The 22,648-nt window shown below is 41.2% G+C and overlaps 1 protein-coding gene and 1 long non-coding RNA gene across 3 annotated transcripts in view; one reads left to right on the top strand and one right to left on the bottom strand.

Annotated features, from left to right (window-relative positions):
- Positions 1–428: 428 nt before the first annotated feature.
- CAMKMT (calmodulin-lysine N-methyltransferase) overlaps positions 429–22,648 on the bottom strand; it is a 385,284-nt gene continuing 363,064 nt past the window's right edge. For both annotated transcript variants that reach the window (XM_053311986.1, XM_053311979.1), the window contains 3 exons: positions 16,482–16,545; positions 13,189–13,320; positions 429–2,850 (listed from right to left, as the gene is read on the bottom strand). In XM_053311986.1, the coding sequence (XP_053167961.1) occupies positions 2,773–2,850; positions 13,189–13,320; positions 16,482–16,545 (274 nt within the window). In that variant the 3' untranslated portion in view covers positions 429–2,772. The remainder of the gene's footprint in view (positions 2,851–13,188; positions 13,321–16,481; positions 16,546–22,648) is intronic.
- On the top strand, positions 15,323–21,374 carry LOC128351929 (uncharacterized). The gene is made up of 2 exons (XR_008320117.1): positions 15,323–15,464; positions 20,925–21,374. It is a non-coding gene; the product is annotated as an uncharacterized LOC128351929 (long non-coding RNA).

The following is a 22,648-nucleotide window of genomic DNA, read 5'->3' as shown; positions in this document are numbered from 1 at the left end:
TCTTTAACTTTCTCTGGTGTCCTCGGTACTCCTGTCTAACTGCTAGTGACATGCAAAGTCTCCCTACTGCAGCTTATGACAAGGAGAGCTTCATAAGCTGCCCCATTTCAATATGAATGAGGAGAGAGAGCTCTTCCTCAGCTACTTATAGGCCTATGAGAAAACTTGCATCAGTCAGTGTATTGTTTGCATTGGCTGTCAGCCCTTCTAAAGCGCTTTACATTTGCAGAGTGTTTTTAACACATTCACTCATTAATCAACTTGTATTCAAGCAATACCTCAATATGTGCCACCTCCTAGCCCAACTGTATGGAAGAATTACATAGATTGCAGCTGAAGTAGGACGGGACGTATAAAAATGATTTCATGTGTACACACACAGTTCATGACATAGGAACATCATTTCACAAAGATACGTTTTCAGCATCTACATTTTACAAAAAGCTTTATTAATATTATTGAGAGAGTAGAAACACCACCGAAATGTCAATAATATACTGTAGAGCTAGTTAGTCCAATGTAAAAAAATAATCCGGAAGGATACCCAGTAAGAAAGCACAAGTTACAAAAAGGCCACCTCTATTATTTCTCTTACAGTAGGGACTGAAAAGAAGAACCGAAGCAAAATGTTGATGTCATCCAATGAGCATAAACAGCCAATGCGACCATAGGGCCTCCAAGGTCCTTTCACCAATTATATGCATGAGCAATTTAGCCTCACTATTCAGCCTCAATGCATAAATGTTTGCAGGATCGTGTTCTTAAGACCCCTTCAATTAAACCCTTATGGGATAATAGCCTGCATTTGAGACACCAGCTTGTACTGACATGACAGGCAGGGGAAAAGAAACAAACAACAATAATTAGTTGTTCATTTTGATATACTTGTTATCTCCTCAGAGGAATAAAGAATGGAGTAATAATTTCCAGGGTCATTAGATAAAAGTTGGCAGGTTCATCCATTTGTCTTAAGCTCTTATATAGAGGCAGGGTTTTTTTGTACTTTGGCCTATTTTCCCTGGTCCCTGATGAGATTTCTAGTGAACGGATACCTTGTTGATATATGTACCTATGGAACACATCCTGATTGAAGGAGAGTTCTCTCTATGACAACCCTCTGCCATCCCTAAATTCTTATCATTTCTTAGCAGAAATTCCACACAGTAAGAGGCTCAATGTGAAATCCATAAAATCCATAAAAGGAGATCTACTACTGAAATACTAGGATAAATGGCTGGTTTGCATTGCCCCTGGTCTTTATCCAACACTGAGAATAGACTGCTGTTTTATCAAAAGAGGAATAAATTGCTGTTATTGTGATGTTAGCCCATCACTTGGCATTGCAATTCAGGTTTTTGTGAGAAAGAAATGTGTGATCTAACTGCGACTTGACCTGTGCCTTCCAAGATCCATATAGGTGCTCTAATGGAGCATAAAAAAAGTGTTGAATACAAGGACATGCAAACTGGTGGGGAAGAAATACATTGGAGGAGAGCAGGGAAGGCAGCAAGACTTTTCTGTGCAACTCAATTTGTTAAGCCGGGAAGGAACAGCAACAATCCAAAGGTAATTATTTTAATGTATTTCACCAATAAATTGTACAATGAACTGCATTAATATGTGATGTTGCCAGGATTCCTTTTTAAAACCAGGAGGGAAAAGGGAATTTGAGGTTTAGAAATTTCAAAAATACAGGTCGCCAGCTTTTGAAAGTGTCAAAAATTCTTCTTTAAACCAAGGAGAATACTGCTTTCCCTTGTCCTTTGAAAGGCAGCCGCTGTTTCTGGGAAGTGAATGTTTTTAATGTAATATGTGAACTACAGAAGCTTAAACAAGATATTGAAACATATTTTTGAGGGGTGTGGGAGCAAAGGAAATCCCACAGTTGCTATAGCATTCAGAATTTCTCAGGCAAGGATCTATTTTTAACAAGAGGTCTGTGGAACAGTTGCAGTTAGATTGCAGTACTGATAAAGGCTGGCTTTTTTCATTCATAGCCAGAGCTCTCTTCTTGTACCTAAACAGATAATAAGTACTCAGCACACTCCCCCTTCTTGACACAACACACTGAGACTAATCACACATAATTGGAGAGGAGGAGCAGAGGGCTGGCCAAGCCATTGTGTCCAGAGGACAAATGGTCAGTTTATGAGGCTTTGGTTTGAGGCAATAATTTCTTATACATCTATAGGGAAAGAACAACAACAAAAAATAGATCCTGTTGTCAAAAAACGTCAAGTAATCAAGCAAAGCAAGTTTGAAGCATTTTGCTTTGGAAAGAGGAAGAAAACCCATCAAGGAAATTTAAATAGCAAGAATGAGAAATAATAATAATAATAAAAAGATATAGCATGAAATGCAGAGACGTATGATGCAATGTGGACAATGGCCATCAATTATCAGAATGTCTTTCCTTACCTACTAGAACAAGAAATCCTTTAGCGTTTTACAGTTGGTCAAACACAGCCACCGAATATAAGCATTCAAATGGAATGGGGGTGGGTGGGGGGAACAGGGGTCTGTCAAAACCAGGAAGCCCTGTGCAGGCTGAAAAAAGTCACAAGAGGAGAGAAACTGAGCTCTTAAGCTGTCCAAGTCTTATCGGACTTGCTTTTTAAAAAGAAAACCAATGCAGAAGTTCTATGAATGGTATACTATACAGCTCAGGGTTTTCTCATTTCAACAAACTGTGATAACTTTGGATCATTCTTAAAATGGCACATTCATAGAGCTATTTCCCCCCCTGTAATCAAAATATATGTGCCACACATTCTATGTATGTTTGGTTAAAATAAGAAGAAATGGGTAGTGAAGGTTCTCATCATAAATGTTTTCTTCTTCTTTTTTCAACTGCAAATAAAAGAGAGAGGAAGAACAGCACCATTAATATATTTTAATCACATGGATTTTAATCAAAATCTTCTTCACAGATTCTTTAAGTGATTCAATATTAGAGAAAGCAAATTGCTTATAGCAATAATTACGGTTAAGTGTCAAACAGAATCAGAATTATGCTATAGTTAGTAACATATTTATCACAACTTACAACTTCACTTTTTTCTAGTTTTTATAACAAAAAAGTTCTTATTGATCATTTTCTGTAATACATACAAATTATTGATTCACCAAAGTATAAGATTTAAATGTACCAATGTATAAAGGCTAAAATAACATCTTAAAGTGTAAGATTTCAGACTTCTAACAAATCCATTATTCAAGATTGTCAGTAGTTTAGAAACTCCTACAACATCTTTACACAACAAGGTGTTTCATCTGGGCCTAAGCTGTTTCAAAAGCCATAATGCGGCTCTGAGGAATTTTATGTATTAATAATGCACAATTCAACAATTCTTTTTCTAATACAGAATTAGTATGGCCTGTTCTTTGCTACAAGATTTAAAGTTATGTGAAACCCACCAATTCACAAACAATGTAAAATGAATTTTCTTGTAAAAGAAATATTCATTTAGCCAGTTGTAGAGAAATCGCTTATTTATCAAACCCCAAATTTGATATATATTTTATAATGGTATAAATTAAATCCAAACAACTACTCAAATCACTCTGAAGTCTTCTTCAAATGGAAACAGATTTTAATGATACAAATTTCTCTAAAAAAAATTCGGATGGATGGCTAGATCAATCAAATGAGACCCAACACAAATCTAAAAAGTGCAAGAGAAGGAAAATAAAAGAATGATACTGTTTGCCATTCAAACAAGCTTCTTCCCTCCTCTGTGGTATGAGTTACAGATTTTAGCCAGTCTGTGCCACAATAATTATTAATGTTATTTAAACATGGTTGTTTTTCACAACCGTAGAGACTAAGCTGCCATCTATGAACAAGACCTTTCTCTTTTCTCAAAGCAGGAAGTCATTAATTTCTTCAAATATTAATTCACTTTATTAATAAATGCTGGGGGGGGATTACTATAGGAATGACAATTAGCTCTCCACCTTCTTTAACTTTAGCACAGGTGGTTTGTTCTATTTGCACCTGTTCTGATTATTTATTGGTTTCATAGTAACCTTGCAGTGTTTTAGGGTGGTAAACTAGATTCTCAAAGAACTGCTTTTCAGCAGCCAATATGTTTTGTTTTAAAATGACAAAAAGTGCTCTTTTTGATATTAACTGATTTATTGCAACATGCATTTTCATGGGATATATTCCAGAATAAACCAACATGTCTCAGCCTTTTTGCTGCTACAACCAACATGGCTACTTTGGGGGGAATTTTAACTTTGAACATGTCTCTTTTAAGAAAAAGCGGATGGAAACACTTCCATTGAAACTTTCTCCTGTTGCATATTACAGTCTATTTGCTCGAATGGAACCAAACCGGCAACAAACGTGCATATGTGTACATGTTTGCACATGTACATGTATGACGTGATATATATGTATGATGTAACTGGAGACAATATACATGACATGATTGGAGACAATGATCTTATTGAGGAGTAGCTTTTGACTGGGCATACCTTATGGCATATAATCCCCTGCTCTGAAGTGGTTTGGATCAGCGGCCTCACGAACCTACATCCAGTAATAATATATTGCAAACTCTCTAAAGTAAACCCGTAGGAAAAATTGCTCTTGTTTAGGGATGTGGCAGATCTGATATGCCCCCATGCCTCTTTTAACCTGAATTCTCTAGTGACCTCTGGCGGCCAACACAAAGTATCCATTACAGAGTTGAAGCACAATCCAGACGCAGTTACACCATTCTGGATTAGCAGGGGGATGTTAAACAAATAAAGAAATGCCACAAAGCCCTGTATTACAGCAACCTGTTATCCAGCCATAAGTGCATCAGAAACATAACATTATTGTACTCATATATGCATACAGACCCATTTGCAAACAGTGCATATGTTCCACTCTGGAATATTATGCAGAGTGTTATTGCACACATCGTGCTTGCACTTCTGAGCCCAATTAATGATTGTAATTTTATGAAATGAAAAAAAAAAAAACCTCTCATAAACCTGCCTTTTGAAACCTATGAACAACTAAAAGCAAATTGTGAATAAAACAATTTTTCAATTTTGCAGGCGAGAGGGTGTGGGGGGGGGGGGGAGAGCGAGAGAGGCCTGTGAGGACTGAAATAAATTATATGGCTGCTCTTAGTAGCATTATGCTTTACCTCCTAATTGGATGTAACACACTCAGACCCACGGGGTGAACAGCAGCAGCAGGAGAGGAATTCATACTGTTTACCCTTTACAGTAGCCACAATTATCAACAGCACACCATACAGATTATAAGCACCAGCCACTCATAATGTGGCATTTCAAATAGATAAGGGGAAAGGCAATATGGCCATTCCTTTGACATAACAGCCAGAGTTAATATATTTATTTCATTTTATTTCATTCTTTTTAAAAAAAACACACACATCTTTTTCATTATTGTTATTATTGAAACAGGAATCACTATTATATGAACCTTTATATTTGCACTACCTATTTCAAAGCAGAAAAAACACTATGTATGCTTTAGTGAAACAAGCAATTTATCTGGTGCAACATATATTTGCAAATACAGGTTAAAATATATTTCAACTTGTATTTGCAACTATAGTATGGAAAAGCAGGTTTGCTAATGCTAATTTTTTCTGTGCTCAATCTTCTAAAGGCTGATGTGAGAGATCTAATGAGTAAAATAAATATAGAAAAAGAACAAAAATTGCTGTTTGTATGTATATGCATGCATATATATGTGTGTGTGTATCTATCTACGATTACTACATTAAAAAAAAAATAGGCCTACCTTCTGTTGTTTGGCTTCTCAACAGGGCGATTCCATGATGTGGGTACAATTTTAAACAAAAGCACTGGGCAGAAAGTGTAGAAAGGCCCAGTTTTGATTACAAGCTTGCTTTTTAACGGAAATAAAATTTCACAGCTAACAATGAGAGGTGAAAAGTTTAAGAGGCAAAGCTGTTCCTCCTGATCACTGACTGTTAATCAGCTTCATGGGTGGTTGCCTAAATCTGTGGATTTTTTTTTTTTTGTTACTTGCACTACTGCCAAGATTGTAACTAATTTTTCCCCCTGTTGTAGGAGGAGGGGTGAACAACTCCCCAAAGAAGGCAGCTGTGTATGAGTGACATGAAGCACTAATGCAGAGGGCAAAATTAAAATTCATGAATCTCTTCACAACCATTTGTGTAACAAGATTAAGACGGGACAGCAGAAAATAGCTGCATTATCAGGCTTCTTACAGTTCTCCAGCTGGTTACGCTCTATTCCAAAACAGTAGGGATAAGAGGATAACATGAAGCCGAAAGGAAAACGCCTCTCCTTCATTTGGGAGCAAACTCATCCTAGGGAAAGATGAGGTTTGGGAAGGGACAGACAACAACACCCCCCCCCCGCCGATTCCTGCTCAACATGCAAACTTTTAGACAGTGGGATTTACAACTGAATAAAATAATAAATTAAGGTGCTAGTAAATCATGAGACTGTTGCAGTTTTCACTTCTGAAAACTAGAGGATCTTCTATTCTTGAAAAAAAAAGAAAGAAAATTCCTAAAGGTTTTTGTTGTTGTTGACATTGGCTCGTCAACAGTTTTTCCTGTTTTTGGAATTATTACTGTTACTATTAGTTATATTCCACTTTTCAACAAGCGGTTTACACAGAGAAGAAAAACAAAACAAAACAAGAAGATGGTTCTCTGTTCCCAAAAGAGTTCATAATCTGAAAAATAAACATAAAGTAGACACCAGCTACAGTCACTGGAATGATGCTGTCCTGGGGTTCAATAGGGCCAGTTGCTTCCCCCTGCTAAATATAAGGGAATCATCACTTTGAAAGGTGCCTCTTGTCCAATTAGCAGAGCTAATTCTAATTGGAAAACATTGATAATGAAATAGCATAAGCAGAGATAGTTTGAACTGGATTTGCGGTGGTGGGGGGAGTTGTTCAGGGTAGCCCACTCTACCTTGAAGGACAGAGAACAGCATCTCAGACATAAAAGATAAGAAATGAGCCAAAGGCATCCAGTCTAAATTTGCATAGTGTGAAATACTACTCTTGGTGTTGTTTTTTTTTAAAGACTTCTATCCCATGTTGTAGTAGTAGTAGTTTATTTATTTAATTAGTCCTATCTATCTATCTATCTATCTATCTATCTATCTATCTATCTATCTAATTTAATTTATAGACTGCCTCATCCAAAGCTCTGGGCAGATCACAACAACTTTAAAAAGACATTAAAAAAAACATTTAAAAGAAACTGCTTAAAACAATATAAGAACAAGTTTAAAACAATTCAAAAACCATTTAAAACCAATTAAAATATTTCAAAACAATTAAAAAACCTTGGAAGGTCAGGCCAAACAAGTAAGCCTCTTAAAGGCCAACAATGAGCCTAAATTTCGGATATCTGCCGGGAGTGCATTCCATAAGCCAGGAACATCTACAGAGAAGGCCCGGCTCTGAGTTGCCACCAGACATACCATTGGTAACGAGACGGTGGCAGCTGGAGATGGTGGTAACTGGAGAGGAAACCCATGCTCTTCAACAGGTTTATTTCTTCCTCCCAATGTCTTTGGTTGGTTCAGAATGCGGCAGCCAGGTTGGTCTCTGAGTCATCTCGGAGAGACCACATTACTCCTTTACTGAGGAAACTACACGGGCTGCCAATAGGTTTCCGGACAAAATACAAAGCACTAGATATAACTTATAAAGCCCTAAACACTTAGGCCCTGGGTATTTAAGAGAGCGTCTTCTTCACTACGAGCCCCACCGCCCATTGAGGTTATCTGAGGAGGTCCGTCTCCAGTTACTGCCAACTTGTTTGGTGACTACACAGAGACGGGCCTTCTCGGTCACTGCCCCGAGATAGTGGAATGCACTTCCTGCTGAGATACGATCCTCCCCATCTCTGGCAATTTTCAAAAAACACCGGAAAACCCATCTTTTCACCCAAGCTTTCTCATCTTACTAAATTTTTTAGGTTTTAATCTCTGGTTTATTTTTAAATTGTTTTAAGTTTTTGTATATGTTTTTAACTTGTTTTATGCTATTGTTTACAGCCCAGAGATGAAAGTTTGGGGTGGTGTACAAATTAGATAGATAGATAGAAAGATATAGATAGATAAGTAAATAGGAAGGAATAACCAGTTTCTGGTGAGTGTGCACTCTCAGCACTCTCATTGGCAAAGATACATTTTCCCCCTCTCTCACAATTTTAGGACCAGGGGTCATCTGATGAAACTGATGGCCATGAAATTTAATACTGAAAAAGGAAGTACTTCTTCACACAGCTCATAATTAATGTATAGAATTCTTTCCTACGGGAAGTGGTGATAGCCACTAGCTTGGGTGGCTTTAAAAGGGGCTTAGACAAATTCATGGAGGACGGGTCTATCAATGGCAACCAGATACCTCTCAATACCAGTTGCAGGGGAGTAACAGCAAGAGAGAGGGCATGTCATCACCTTTTGCCTGTGGGCTTCTCAGAGGCATCTTGTGGGTAGAGGTGTGCAAGCTGAGCTCGATGGGTTTGTGGTTGGACCGGACCAGCTTTGGCTGGTCCAAGCCCAGTTTGAACTGAACCAACTCAGAGCTATACTGGTAAAGGGGAAACCAGTGAGGATTCCCCTTTACCAGTACAGGCAGGGGGGCTTTCATATGTATTGAGGGGGTGGGAGGGGAGTAAAAATGTACTTAGAAGTATGAGTGGTGGAGGCTTCAGGGAGAGGACTGAGGTGGTGGTGGATCCCCCACACCCCAGCTGGCCTCCTCCTGAGTAGCCTAGACTGGTTCGGGCCCAGTTTGGTCCTCTGAACAGGCATGGACAGAGATGGGGCAACCGCAGTCCATAGTTTTTAACTCCCCTACCTCATACTGGTAAAAGGGAATCCTCACCAGATTACCCTTTACTAATATAGTTTCGAGCCAAACTGGTTCAGTTTGAACTCGTATCTAGTCCAGCTCGACTGTGCCAAAACCAAGTAGGTCGCCTCGAATTTGGTCTGGATTTCAGCCAAACCACCAAATCCAGTTCCTTTCACATCCCTACTGGTGAGCCACTGTGGGAAACAGCACTATAAGATCTTCCCCTTAGGGGATGGAGCCGCTCTGGGAAGAGTATCTCGGTTCCAATTTCCCTCCCTTGCATCTCCAGATAGGGCTGGGAGACACTCCTGCCTGCAACTTTGGAGAAGCTGCTGCCAGTCTGTGTAGATAATGCTGATCTAGATGGACCAATGGTCTGACTTGGTAGAAGCCAGCTTCCTATGGGCCTTGGGCCTGATCTAGCAGGGTTGTTGTTATGTTGTTATGAAGCCGCCAATATTGGGTTGACCATGTTGGGTTCCCTTCACCACCCAATATTCTTCTCTCAACTTGAATGTATGTTACAATTTCTGGTGAATGTTGGGCAGCAGAGGAAACCCGACATTGATAACATGGAAGATATTATCAGGCTTTGGATGACATGGAAGTGGAAGAAATACTGGGAACATGTGCTTACCGGGAACCAGCAGTTTCCTCCTTGTTACTATTACATGTGAAGCCACACAGTGGACTGGGTCTCACGATCAGTGAGACCCGGTTCCTAGCGGTGAGCGGGAAGAGCGGGCTAAGCCTGCTCTCCCTGCTCACGAGCGGGCAGGGAGCCCTGGGTGGCCGGATCGGCTGCCCAGACGATGGCCAGGTCCGAGCTGGAGCCGGCGGGGGCTGGGGAGCTTGGGGGCTACGTGGCCCCCGGAAGCCACAGTATGCCCTGCATGAGTGCGCAGGGCATACTGGGGAGACCCCCGAGCCGGGAGGCTGCTTTTAAGCCTCCGGGCCGGGGGTCTACTTGTGAGTAGCTGCGGTGCGGAGCTGCGCCGTGGCTACTCATGAGCAGATATCCTAGGTTTGTGGAGCGCTCACTCCGCAATCCCAGGCTAAGGGGCGGGCTACAGGAGCGGGTTAGCTGCTGCAGAACCACCGGGCTAGGCTGCGAGCCCAGTGGTTCTTATGATCACAAAAATTGGGCTAGGATTTTCCTAGCCCAATTTTTGTGATCGTAAGAATAGCCCCACTATATCACAAAGAAACATGGTGGCCGGGATCACAATGCTGGGATCAGCAGGTTTCCCTGGTCCACCCATCTGTTTAACTGAATAATAATGCAACTGGAGAATGCAGAATGAGCTGTACTATACACAGAACTTGTGTTTAAAATATGAGCCAATGGCCATGATGTGCAAAATATTTGCTGCAGATAGTCACACAGACTTCTGTTAAACTACTTCTCAAAACAAGCTTCCAAGAAATGCTACTGAAATTAAATGCCACTGTTAGAGGAAGTCACTGAGATGTATGAGCTTTCTCTGCACGTCTCCACAATTTCCTGAGGAGCAGACATCGATTTCAGTTACACCTGCTCTGAAAACATCTAGGAGCTAGTGAAGGCTTGATCAGACATCATAGTTGTAGTGCGTAGACTGAAACAGCCTTCTTTGTGTTTGCTCCTAATTACGGGCTGGCACAATGTGTTTCACAAAGCCCAGTGCAGCTCACCATGGAGTGGTGCATCAGGAGTGCTTGATGAACTCCTGCCTTCTATTTTTGCCATCTCCGATAGGGATATGCACGGAATCGCTGCTAGGTGGTTCAAAGCAGGCGGGGGTGCCTCTTTAAGGGCGGGGGAGGGTGCACTCACTCACCCCTCCCGCCGCTTTCCCCCTGCCAGTGCTAGTATTTTTAGTACCCCATCGGGGCAGCAGCATACCTCCCTGCCGCCCCATTGCGCTCCTTTTCCGGAAGTTGCCAGCGCGCCGGCATGGGTGTGTGGGCATGTGCATGCCTGTGCCGGCGCACGCAGGCATGTTGGCAACTTCCGGTAATGTCTGGAAGCTAAATGTCCGGTACTAAAAATACCAGTGCTGGCAGGGGGAAAGCGGCGGGAGGGGTGAGTGAGTGCATCCTCCCCCGCCCTTAAAGAGGCACCCCCTGCTTAGCAAAGGGGACAATTTATGCTTGCTACCATAGAATCAGCTCTCCTTCTCTCCAAAGAAGAGAACCTGCTCCCCCAGAAAACCCTGCTCCCCCATCCCCCTGACTGGAAGTTTACTACAACAGATGATAGAGCCATAGGATATTATGGTCCTCCTGAAGCTTGAATTAATGGCAGCTAAATTAGTTTAGGGACTTGGCTATCATGGATATTGGGATGTTTCCCCCCAAGTCTCTTGACCTGAAGAAAGTTGTAAACAGAGTTGCTTTTTGCCACAATAGGCATTTTCTGCTTCATGGATAAGTAAAATACACCAACAGTAATTACTTTACCTTATTACATATTCAATATATAGTAAAATCCTTGCTTCCCTAAAAATGTTCTTTGCCACACCTTTGCACCCCCATATTAGTTGTTCTGGAAGCACCCCTGGTGGGCTTCCATGCTAACCCTTAGACTGGTACACAATTTGGCCCTTGAAGCTGACCAAGGTCCACTCTCCAAGGATGCAGGCAGGAGTCTCTCTCAGCCCCATCTTGGAGATGCCAAGGAGGGAATTTAGGAGTTCTCAGAATACTGAACAACTCTGCCTGAATGTTTAGGAGCAGGTCTGTGTTGAACTGCCTACCTCCACTACCTCCCACTTCCCTTGCCCCCAAGGCTCCTAAAAACTTACATGTCAAATAAATCCCTGCAAACTTTCTTTGTCATAGGGTGAAGGGGAGATGGCTGGCACCAGTGGTTGCTGTGGGGCCCTCCAGGCCCTCATGAAAGGTCTTTTCTCTACCAAGAAGCTTTTCACACAGGGCTTTTGTAGCCCTTTAACTTGCATCTCCTCTGGAATGGAGTGGGTGCATTCACATATTGGCTAAATTTACCCCAATGTCCCGGTGAGTTATCAGGGAGCAGTTCACACACAATTCAGGTTTTTCACTGTGCATTAGCGTGTAACCCAGTTTATATCCAGGGTAAAAAAAATCCACTATTTGTGTTGGGTTTTTGGGACAACTTCAAGTTCACAGTAAAACCTTCCCGTAAACTCACAGTAAAACCTGCTGTGCATAAAAGTCCCAGGCTGGGACTGGAACTGCAAGTCTCAGCAGCTCTGAAGAAGAAACGATATTCTGCAAATAATTCCCCTAAAAGGACCCTTTCCCTTGCTAAGAGTGACACATAGAGAGTAATTTTCCAACTGGGAATGCTGGGGGAAAGATGTCCCACTAGGACGGGGAGGGCCCATCACCATTACTGCTGCCTGCCCCAGGTACATAGGAAGCTACCTTAAGACTGAGTCAGACCCTTGGTCCATCTAGCTCAGTATCGTCTACACTGACTGGCAGTGGCTCTCCAAGGTTTGAGGGAGGAGTCTTTTCCAGCCCTTCCTGGAGATGCCAGGGAGTGAACCTGGGACCTTCTGCATGCAAACCAGATGCTCTACCACAGAGCAGCAGCCAACAGTACACTGAACAACAGCTGTGGTTAAACACTGAACTAAACCCCCAAAGTAATAACCTTGATTTTGATCAGCAGAGCTGTTAAGTATGGGAAAATAAGGGACTTCCTAAAAAGTTTTTCTGCGAAGCACCTTCTCTGTCCTATATTACTCTTCACCTATATGTAATAAAAGAGGGTGATAACAGTCGCTTTTTGTAAGCAAGCTTAGAAATCGCACTCCGATAAGTGCCTTTGACCTAAATCTTGTAGCGCCTAGATCTGACATATAACCCCACAACTGTGAAATTCTGTACAAGATTTAGCAGCTTGAAGCTGCCAACTGACCCAACCGTAAAGCAGTTAGATAAGGATTTAAACCACAATATGATACAATTAGACATTCACCTCCTATTTATTTCCATATATTTCAGTATTTAATGGAGTTAACAGCTGCAAGCTTTTCGCTTTAAAAAAATGTATGTGCTCGCTTGCCATAGATGTCTCTGTGATGAGCTAAATTAAACCTCTGAATGTTTTGAATTAGACCCTTATGAATGAACAGATTAGTTCTGAGGAAATGGTAAACAGGAGGAGCTCCTATAAAGCTCTTCTAGACATACAAAGATAAAGGATGGTTCTACCACGCAGAATAATCAGATACAAAAAAATAGCTATTTAGAAGCAGCATACCTAAGAGTACTTTAATCAAACATTTAGGTTACCTGCCAAAAGGACCATGATCTCTTCAAAATGCAATGCGGATTAAAGTGTTATCTAACACGAGCAGAAAACTAACCTTGGAGTGGAAGTTTGAAATGTGTTCATCATAATTTTCATGTCTTTGGATAGAGAAACCAGCTTTTTCAGCTAGATTGCAAAACTGGTCGAGAGTATTCCCTCTGAGAGGGGCAAATACCATGGCTTTTCCCTGGAACATGAAGGAGAAAAATTACACATTTTAAAAAAAATTTAACTGGTAAAAAAAAATCAGCTGTAGATAAACCTGATCAGACATTCAAGACAATGCTTATGAAAGCAAAGGCAATTTTGTTGGGAAACTGTTCAGATTGGGAAATATATGGTTCCAGCTAAGCAGTTCCTTGACAAAAGAGACTCCAAGTACATGATTTCATGAACATTTGCTCCCAGATATGATATAATTTCATACAAAATTTGCAAGTTTGTTCATAGGAGTGTGCACAAAACTGGAAAACCTGCTTTGGTTTGAGTGGAACCAGTGGTTCTGTTCACACTAAAGCCAGGCCCGGTCTGGATGGGGCAGTTTTATATATATATATATATATATATATAGAGAGAGAGAGAGAGAGAGAGAGAGAGAGAGAGAGAGAGAGAGAGAGAGAGAGGATGTGCATGGAACCGGTTCAGACGGGAGGGTACACTTAGCCGTCCTGCCGCTTTCCCTCCGCCGGCATCCGTATTTCTCAATGCCCATCAGGTGGCAGTGTACTTCCCTGCTGCCCCATTGCCCTCATCTTCTGGATATGATTGGAAGTTGCCCACGCGCCTATGCATGACTCTAGTCCGAACCGGTTTGGGCCTGGCTTGGCGGGGGGAGGGGGGAAATAGCAGACTTGCCAGAGCTCACCAGAGCCCGACAATGGTGGTAAGTCCACCATCAAACTGGCCTCAGACTGGACTGGCAGGTTCAGCTCTACTCCGAGGTGAACTAGGCCCAGTCCAGTTTGAGGGTCAGCTCTCGAGCCAGGCCAGTTCGAGTGTGAGCTGGCTCAACCTTGAGCCAGCTCACATATCCCTGTCAGTTCACTGTGATGTGTGAACCCACCCATTATCTCAAGATGGAAGTCTACATCTTCCTGCATGGAAGATGGTCGGATCCTGCATTTTGCTGCCCTACATAGTACATTGATGTTAAGGCTCTAATACAAACTCAGAGTTGCTGAAGTGGGGAGAGAACCGGACTTTTGTACCAGGCCAAAAAGCAGCAGAGGCCCAGCAGGAGAAGTGCCACTACACCTGCCTGCTCCGGCCTATATGTCCACCACTGCCCCCTTCTGCTTCACGGCCACTGCAAGGAGGCCAGTAGAATTCTGGCCTAGAGTGTCTCTACAGAGGGATGTTCAAGGCGAGCATTCTTCTAGCCTGAACAAACTACTGCTCCAGCACTATTTTTCATAAGAAGAGTGGGAGGCTGGAATGAAGTAAGTGTGGGATGCTGATGGAGAGGACAAAGCCCTGGCGAGGAGAGGGAGGGTGGGTGGGCAGGCAGACAGTCTCAGCTAGGGGAGAAACATTCATCTGTATACCTCACAGATTGGAAAAGTGGTCTGGGGAAGAGAGATGGGGTGGCAGAAAAAGCTGCTCCATGTGCTTTGCATACCACCACCAACAACAACAAATATTAATATACCGCTTTTCAACAAAAGTTTCCAAAGTGGTTTACATAGAGAAATAATAAACAAATAAGACAGATCCCTGTCCCTAAAGGGCTCACAATCTAAAAAGAAACATAAGATAGACACCAGCAACAGCCACTGGAGGGATGCTGTGCTGGGGATCGATAAGACCAGTTATTCTCCCCCTGCTAAATAAAGAAAATCACCATGTTAAAAAGGTACCTCTTTGCCCAGTTAGGGAGGCAGCAGCCCAATAAATGGTGGCTGGGGGATCCCAATCCACATAGACTGGATTGAGGCTGGAACATCTTGTTGACATCCCTGTACAAATTTGAATGGGTTCTTCTTACCCCAAAGCCAGATTAAACCAGATTACGTATGGAGTATGAATGTGTCCCAAGTGTTTCCGAGAGTTGTCATCATCATACCCAGAGAAGGGCATGTTCCGATAGTTCCACCCAAATAGGAAATAAAAGGAAGAAGCAGCTGCTGGCTACCATGAATCTGCCACATATTCTTTTCCTTTATCCCACTCCTCTTGCCTGCTAGACAACAAGCTGCCTACTACTAGCCTGAAACTTTCACCTATCCAGGTGAACTGGATCTATGCTGCCCAGCTTAGCTGCCCCTGAAGGTCAATTATGAGAAGCCGGGAGCTTTGCCGACCAAGATGATCCATCAATGCCCCTCCTTGCAAGTAAGCAGACTTTTGATGTGTGTTTATTCAGCTCCCCCCTCTAAAAAAAATAAATAAATAAATCTAGCAATGCATGTTGGTTTTATTCAGGCAAGACTGGATGCATTGGATGTCCTTTTAGGGTAAAGGGGAGAATTATTTGAGTATGTTTCACATTCAAGTGCTTTATTTATCAAGTGTTAACATTAGCTTTCTTTATATATTGTTACCAGCACTGAATCTTTGGTGGATTGGTTAACATTTTAAATTATATATCTGCACAGTTACAGAGATAGAAAAAGTGTATTTCTTGGTCTGAAACAAACATATTATTCCATGAATTTTCTGTTTATAATGAGCAACAGCCTAATGCACCAGATCTGGCATGTGACATATGTTTCCCACTAACTCTGGCATAGATAGATGTAGAAAAATAGCTTTCATACAATGCAGTATTTTCTGTGTCCTCCAATCTACAGTATGTAAATACACAGCATATTTCGTTAAAAAGAGTGGGGGCTGTGGGGGAGGAAAACACAACTACTAGAGTTTTAGGCTATGGATCAGTCTAAGCATGTTATTCACTTAAAATAAGCAACAATGAAAGGAATTTTAAAAAATGGCACTTTGCAATAAATAAATAACACAATGACAAAGGTTACCATTGAAGGGATTACAAATGACAGAAGCCAACATAAAAACTTTCAATATCGGAATTTTACTTTAATATGAAGACATTGTTATCAAAGGAAAATACTCAAGAAACGCTTTGATAAAAATAATCTCACACTATCTTTGAAGCAGTTTCATTTATTTTACTACCCACTGTGTTCCTTATCAGAAGGCCAAGTATAAGAAGTTTCCTAGTTTATGATTAGGAAGGAATCTGATAGATTAGAAGACTCAATTGAAGTTGGACATAATAAGTATTAAAGTATTACATGACATTAATCCTGCCATTCCATTACTCTCTCAATCATTGTGCACAGACTAATTATTCTGAAGCCCGTGTTCAGGAGAAAATAGAAACATACTTACACTGGGTTGGAGTAATCTCTTTATTGCATCCACAAGGCTAGCTCTGTACTGGTCCAGAAACAGGCTGACATTGAGAAGAGAACAGAATCCAGATTAAAAAGGGGTTTCAGTTCTAATGATACTAATGCAGATAAGTACCAGGCTAATTACACATGTTTACACATTGCTGTGAAGGAGAAATTGAGGTCTAAATTCCTTCTAGTTCTCTCTCTCTCTCTCTCTCTCTCTCACACACACACACAGACACAGGGAAGCTTGAGACCATTTTTATCTGAAACTAAAGGCAGAGGGTCAGATAGAAAGGCTTCTCTGTGCAACAATAATAGTGAATGATTAGTAGTACTTTTATTTAAGTAGCTGGGATATCAGAAATCAGGATCAATACAATAATGTAATGCAAGGTTAGCATTTCACAAGCTCTTTTCTGGAGGGCAAATGAATATCAAAACAGAGATGCTTGCATGCTCTCTCTCTCTTTAAAGAGAAGTGTAGTAGACTTTTGTTTATTTCTGAATATTTCTTTGCAAACTTGTAGTAAAAAGGGCCCTCCATATGACTCAGATAAAATATTAATGAAAATATAATAAAAACAAAACCCTAATTAGAACCAGTTAGACACCAAGAAAGAGAAGCAGATTAAAGCACTTGCTGCAGCAGCAACAAAATCTGTTATTTAGCCAATCGCTCAAAGGCCCCACAGAATTTTTTAAAAAACAAAACAAAACAGCCTCATTAGCCTCTTTAGGCGGGGTGTTCCATAGGGTGCCACCACAGAAAAGGCTCAGTTCCTTGTAATTATCACATTTGGGATAGAGGGTAAACTTATTTTAATCCCATTCCTTGAAACAGGATTCTGCTATATTTTACTAGAGATGCAAAACAGTAATAGCAGCAGATAAATCTTCTTGTCATGTGATACCAACTTGTTCCAGATTTCTTCTTGTGGGAACCCTCGGTGAGGCTAAGTAGGTGGTTCATTCAGCATGATCATTCACTCCCTAGCTCAGAGGGCAAGGCCTCAACTCCTGCCTGTATGCTTCCAGCGGCATCTGGTGGGTCACTGTGTGAAACAGGATGCTGGACTAGATGGGCCTTGGGCCTGATTCAGCAGGGCTGCTCTTAAGTTCTTATGTTATGTTCAGGGGTTCTCAGACTTGGGCCTCCAGATGTTGTTGGGCTACAGCTCCCATCATTCCCAGCCTCAATGGCCAAAGGCTGGAGATGACGGGAGCTGTAGTCCAACAATATCTGGGGACCCAAACTTGATAACCCCTGCCCTGGCTGATTTATTCTGACTAGTGCAAGGGAGCCATTAGCTGAATATGCACCTTTGGGTATGTCCTACCCAGTGGCTCTACAGAATGTGGAAATCTGCCTCTCCTCCCAGCAAAAGTGGCAGAGACGTGTTGGAAAGACTGGATGCAGGCAGATATAGAAGGGCATATGGAGAAGTTATGCCAGTTGTCCCCCTAAACTGTAGGCATGCCAAAAAAGGCAGCGACAGAATTATTATTATTTTTTAAGACATTCTTAGTTTAATCCCATGCACTCTGTACCATTGTCTGCAAACTATTACAAGCATCTCTGGAGCATGGATACATGTTTATATTTTATAAGCTATCATGTCAGATCTTTTTGTTTTGCATGTAATGTGACAGCCAAGTATCACAGTTTATGGCTGGTGCTTCAGACATGATTTCCACTTGTTCACTGTTCGTCGTCATTTACAGTTTTGCACAGCTTCAGTAAACAGCAAAGCTGTCATGCACTGAAACACACTGATTAGGGCGGGGTGCGGGGGGAGACCTTCTTTCCAGACCATCAGATTTCCGTGGAAACTGAAAATGAGTGGGAGAAACAAGATCTAAAATGAACAATAAGTTATTACCCTAGAACTCAAACCAGCTCCCACACACACTCCTGGTGTGGTCTGTCATGCGTACTTAGACAATATGCAGTTTGTGCCAATTACACTGGGAGTTTTGAGAGGAATTCAGACGTGGGATTCACATGTTCTAGTCCATTTATCTGCCTGTAAATGGGTGGACTGATGCCTGAAATAAACGTATGCCTGCCAGCCATACAAAAATCAAAGAGATAGAGATACTTTCTTGGGTACAATCCAATTGATTATTTCCCACTCCCTGAAAATTTATCCTTGCCACAGAGATGGCTTTGTTCTTTTTAAAGCAGGATACCATCCTTTGTTTGCAATAACCCCAAAGCAGAAGCTTCAGCCTATTGTACTTCAACACTATTGTGTTCCATCTTTTAAAAAAACAACAACACAAAAAACCTCTTCTCTTGCATCCATCACAACCATAAAGACACTTTCAATCCCAGTCACAGAAGCCAACATTTTGGATGTACAGTACACTTTGGAAGCAAAGCTTTTAATGTATTGCTATGGACAACTGTTAACCTGGCACAAAATGGGGGAATAACAATATGCCACAGATGGTATGACTATAGTTGGTAAGACGCCTGATCCTATGAGCAGCTGCACTGAGGCAGAGACTTATTGGATCTAGACTTATGGCTAGACCTCAGCAGTACCACAACAGCTACCTTGGGGAATGCTGTGTGGGTTCGCTATAATGCAAAGGGCAATTGTATAAGGGTGAATAGTATAGAGGACCTCTCGCACAGTAGGAACATTCACATGACCACTGGCAGGGTGGGAGAAGTGTCCAGCTTGTGTAGGAGAGCTGGGCACAGTCCCGATAGGTGGTTATGTGATTGCAAGCATCAGGATGTGGTGATGGCCACTAGCTTGGATGGCTTTAAAAGGGGCTTCACACCCTGCCTGGGCTTCCTGGAAGCATCTAGTGGGCCACTGTGTGAAATGGGATGCTGGACTAGATGGGCCTTGAGCCTGATCCAGCAGGGCTGTATGTTTTAAGGTAGGAGGAGGGGAGCATGATCGTGTGTGAGGTGGCAGCTGGGTAGGATGAATGTAGAAAATCCATCCTCCCCAGCTGCGACCTTGTACATTATCACATTGATCTCTCTACCCTGATGCTGCAAGCACACAGCCACCGATCAGGAGTGCACCTGGTTATCCTACCCAGGCTCGGTGCTGCTTCTACTCTGCTAGCAGTTGTGTGATCCAGTCTAGTATCTGGCAAGTCTCTTGACTGATTCAGACGTTATGCTGTACACTCGTACATGTGTTTGTGTGAATGACTGTACCTGTGTTCATTTTAAAAGTGAACCTGGATACAGGCCCTTCAGATGCACAGTACAGATAGAAAGTGTACTTCTGTAGCTGCATTCAACATAACATGTGAATGACTGTACCTGTGTACACTGTGCACTCATTGTACAAGTGTTGAACATAACATGTGAATGGGCCTTCTATGGCCCATGGGAACTGTGGGGACTGGTGCAAATTTGCACCTGCCATGGTCAAAAGGTAAAGGAAATGGGGCTCACCTGGAAGCAAGGTAGAGCCAATTAAATATTTCCCAGTTCCCAGACAGATAACCACATTTTAGCTGCACCGATGCCAGTAGTTGGGCTACTGCAGTTAAGGCAATCCACAGGCTGGATATAGATAGCTAAGTTCACACGTTATATTTGCCATGTGACAACTGTGGCTACCACTTGATAACTCAATTGTGTAAAACTGTTAACATGGATAATTTGCTTCCAGTTACCATCTCTTATCTGACAAAGGAAGGAACCATATGCCTTCTGGTATTTGCTGTCTCTTAAACTAAACATGTGAACTTGCCCTAAAGGCTCATATTCCTTCCACCCTGCACGGCCTTTCAACTGATGCGTCCAGAGTATGGAGAGTGCATAACATTTGCACATGAGTGATGTGACCTACTCTTATAAGAATACTGGCTGACATCCTGAATGAATTTACTAGAGGAAGTCCCATTAAAATTTATTAGTCCTTTTGAGTAACTCCCATGTAGTAATGTTGAGTAATTTAGTCAGAATCTGAATCACTGCTTTGTTCTACCTTAAAATTCTCCATTCAGGAATTAATTCACCTTGACATTATTTTTAATTGTAAAACCAAACAAACAAAAACATACCCAATGGTTAACTAATGACCAGCTCTTTCAGCTTGCCTCTTATTTATTGTAGAACCTAACTGGTCTTATTACATTTAGATCTGTAGTAATACACTCTATTAATGTACTCTCCACCCCTGCGCACAAGGTGTTCAAATGACTGAATGCAAATATATAGATGATTTAAGAGTATAAACATACCACTGCTCTTTGTAATTGTGTGCATTTCTAGCTGAATCTCAGTGTGAGTTTGGAATATGTTTATGAATGGAGCTTTATGTAAATGGGATCAAGTAGTGCCACTGGTTAGCTATTCAGAGAATGAAACAATGCCATCGTCACTAGAAATAGTGCACAAAGAATTTATCCTTTTATTTCATATTGGAACTCAGATTTTGCTTGGTTTTAATTTCAGATCTTAACAGCTGACAGTGATCTGGATGATGATGCTAAACCCATGTGGCTAACTCATTATATCCATCTCTTGTTTTTAATAATCATAGCACCCTTCTGGAATCCAAGAGAGTACATGGAAATTACTTCCTCTTAAATAACACTACAAATATTCAGAACTAAAATATCACTCAATGTGATTCTTTTCTTTCAAAAGAAATGTGTACATATTTATTGGGCGTTTTGATGTAGCCCTGCAATCCAGACAGTATATTGCATTATAAGCGATTAGCAGATCAGATTTAAAAATTTTAAAAAGCCCTTTATGCTCATCAAACATGGAGATACACTTGCTTTTTACGACAGGCCAACACTAATAATGGCAATTTGTGTATTTATAAAATCTATGTCTAACTTTCATATGGCTATTTACTGAAAATGCTTTATGCAGTACAATTGCTTTATATTTTTATTGCATCAGTCTATATGTCCAGGTCGTGAACATGTATTTAATCTATCAGGCACAATCCTTTGTTTTCTAATGAAACAACAGTAAATATAGCCAGCGATTTGCCCATAGGATGAAAAGAACAAGGCAAGAAAAATAATGGGGTGGGGGGAGGACCTGGTTTAAATCTCCCTCCCTCTGCTATTCTACACAGTACAAATAGGATGACATGGTGTGAGTATTAGGAATATAAGAGATGGCACGGCCAGGTTGTTTTGATATTTGTGTGAAGAACAAATTTAACTCTAAATCTCTTGGCAAGACCTTGCTTCACCCACATAATCTGGAGAACATCCATATGCGAGCCTTGTCTAAGCCTCGGAGAAGACTGCTGCCCTCCTGCTCATGCCCGCCAGCACTCTGATCTGACTTTCATACTTAATCTGATCTAATCCTGTCCAGCATTAACTTCATCTGTGCAATGAAACCTGGAGTATCCATTCTAATATTTGGTGAGGAAGGCATTTACTAAATTACTTGCTGAAATCATATGGTGTTGTTTAGCTCCTTATTTTAATCAGATGATGCATCTCTGAGGCACATTATCAGTGATTAGTTAGAAGCCCATGTCTGTCCTTTTTGGGAACAAAGAACTTTTCTGAAATACAGTGCAATGGGGAAAAGAAGCCTTATTGCATTCAGTCGTAAAAGGAAGGGCAAAGAAATACTTCTTAGAAGGCACTATACAAAATCAAAAACTTTTCATTAATCACAGCATGTTCAGATAATTAAAAAGTATATTTGTAGCTCCTGAGGAGTAAGTGAAACATACTGTATTAAGAACATGATGGATAGTCTTTCTTTCCTTTAATCATTCAGATGCGGAAGTCATTTGGATTGAACTATCTTGTGGAATATTTTTTATAAAGCCGGCCTGTACATTGATCATGTATACCTCCTCTTATCTTGCATGCTATCCGCATCCTATTGAAATCAACAGCCCAACTCCCATTGATTGTAACAGATAGGGATCATATCTCTTTAAATGATAACAAACAGTTAAGCAAAGCTGATAATGTAATTGTATTTAAACAATTTTATTTAAACCAAAAATATATATTAATGCATACACTTCAGAACCTCATGGAAATCACTGGGCAATTTTTTTTTAAAAAAATCCTGTATTCTGAAAGCCACCAGATTTTGTACAATTGGGTGAGTCAGCAATATTAAAAATGTCATTTATACCGACAGCCAAATCTACTGAGGTACTTAAATATATGCACCAGATCAGTATT

This window comes from Hemicordylus capensis, chromosome 1, assembly GCF_027244095.1.
Source record: "Hemicordylus capensis ecotype Gifberg chromosome 1, rHemCap1.1.pri, whole genome shotgun sequence".
Classification (NCBI taxonomy): Eukaryota; Metazoa; Chordata; class Lepidosauria; order Squamata; family Cordylidae; genus Hemicordylus; species Hemicordylus capensis.
This window is presented reverse-complemented; position numbering and strand designations above follow the sequence as displayed.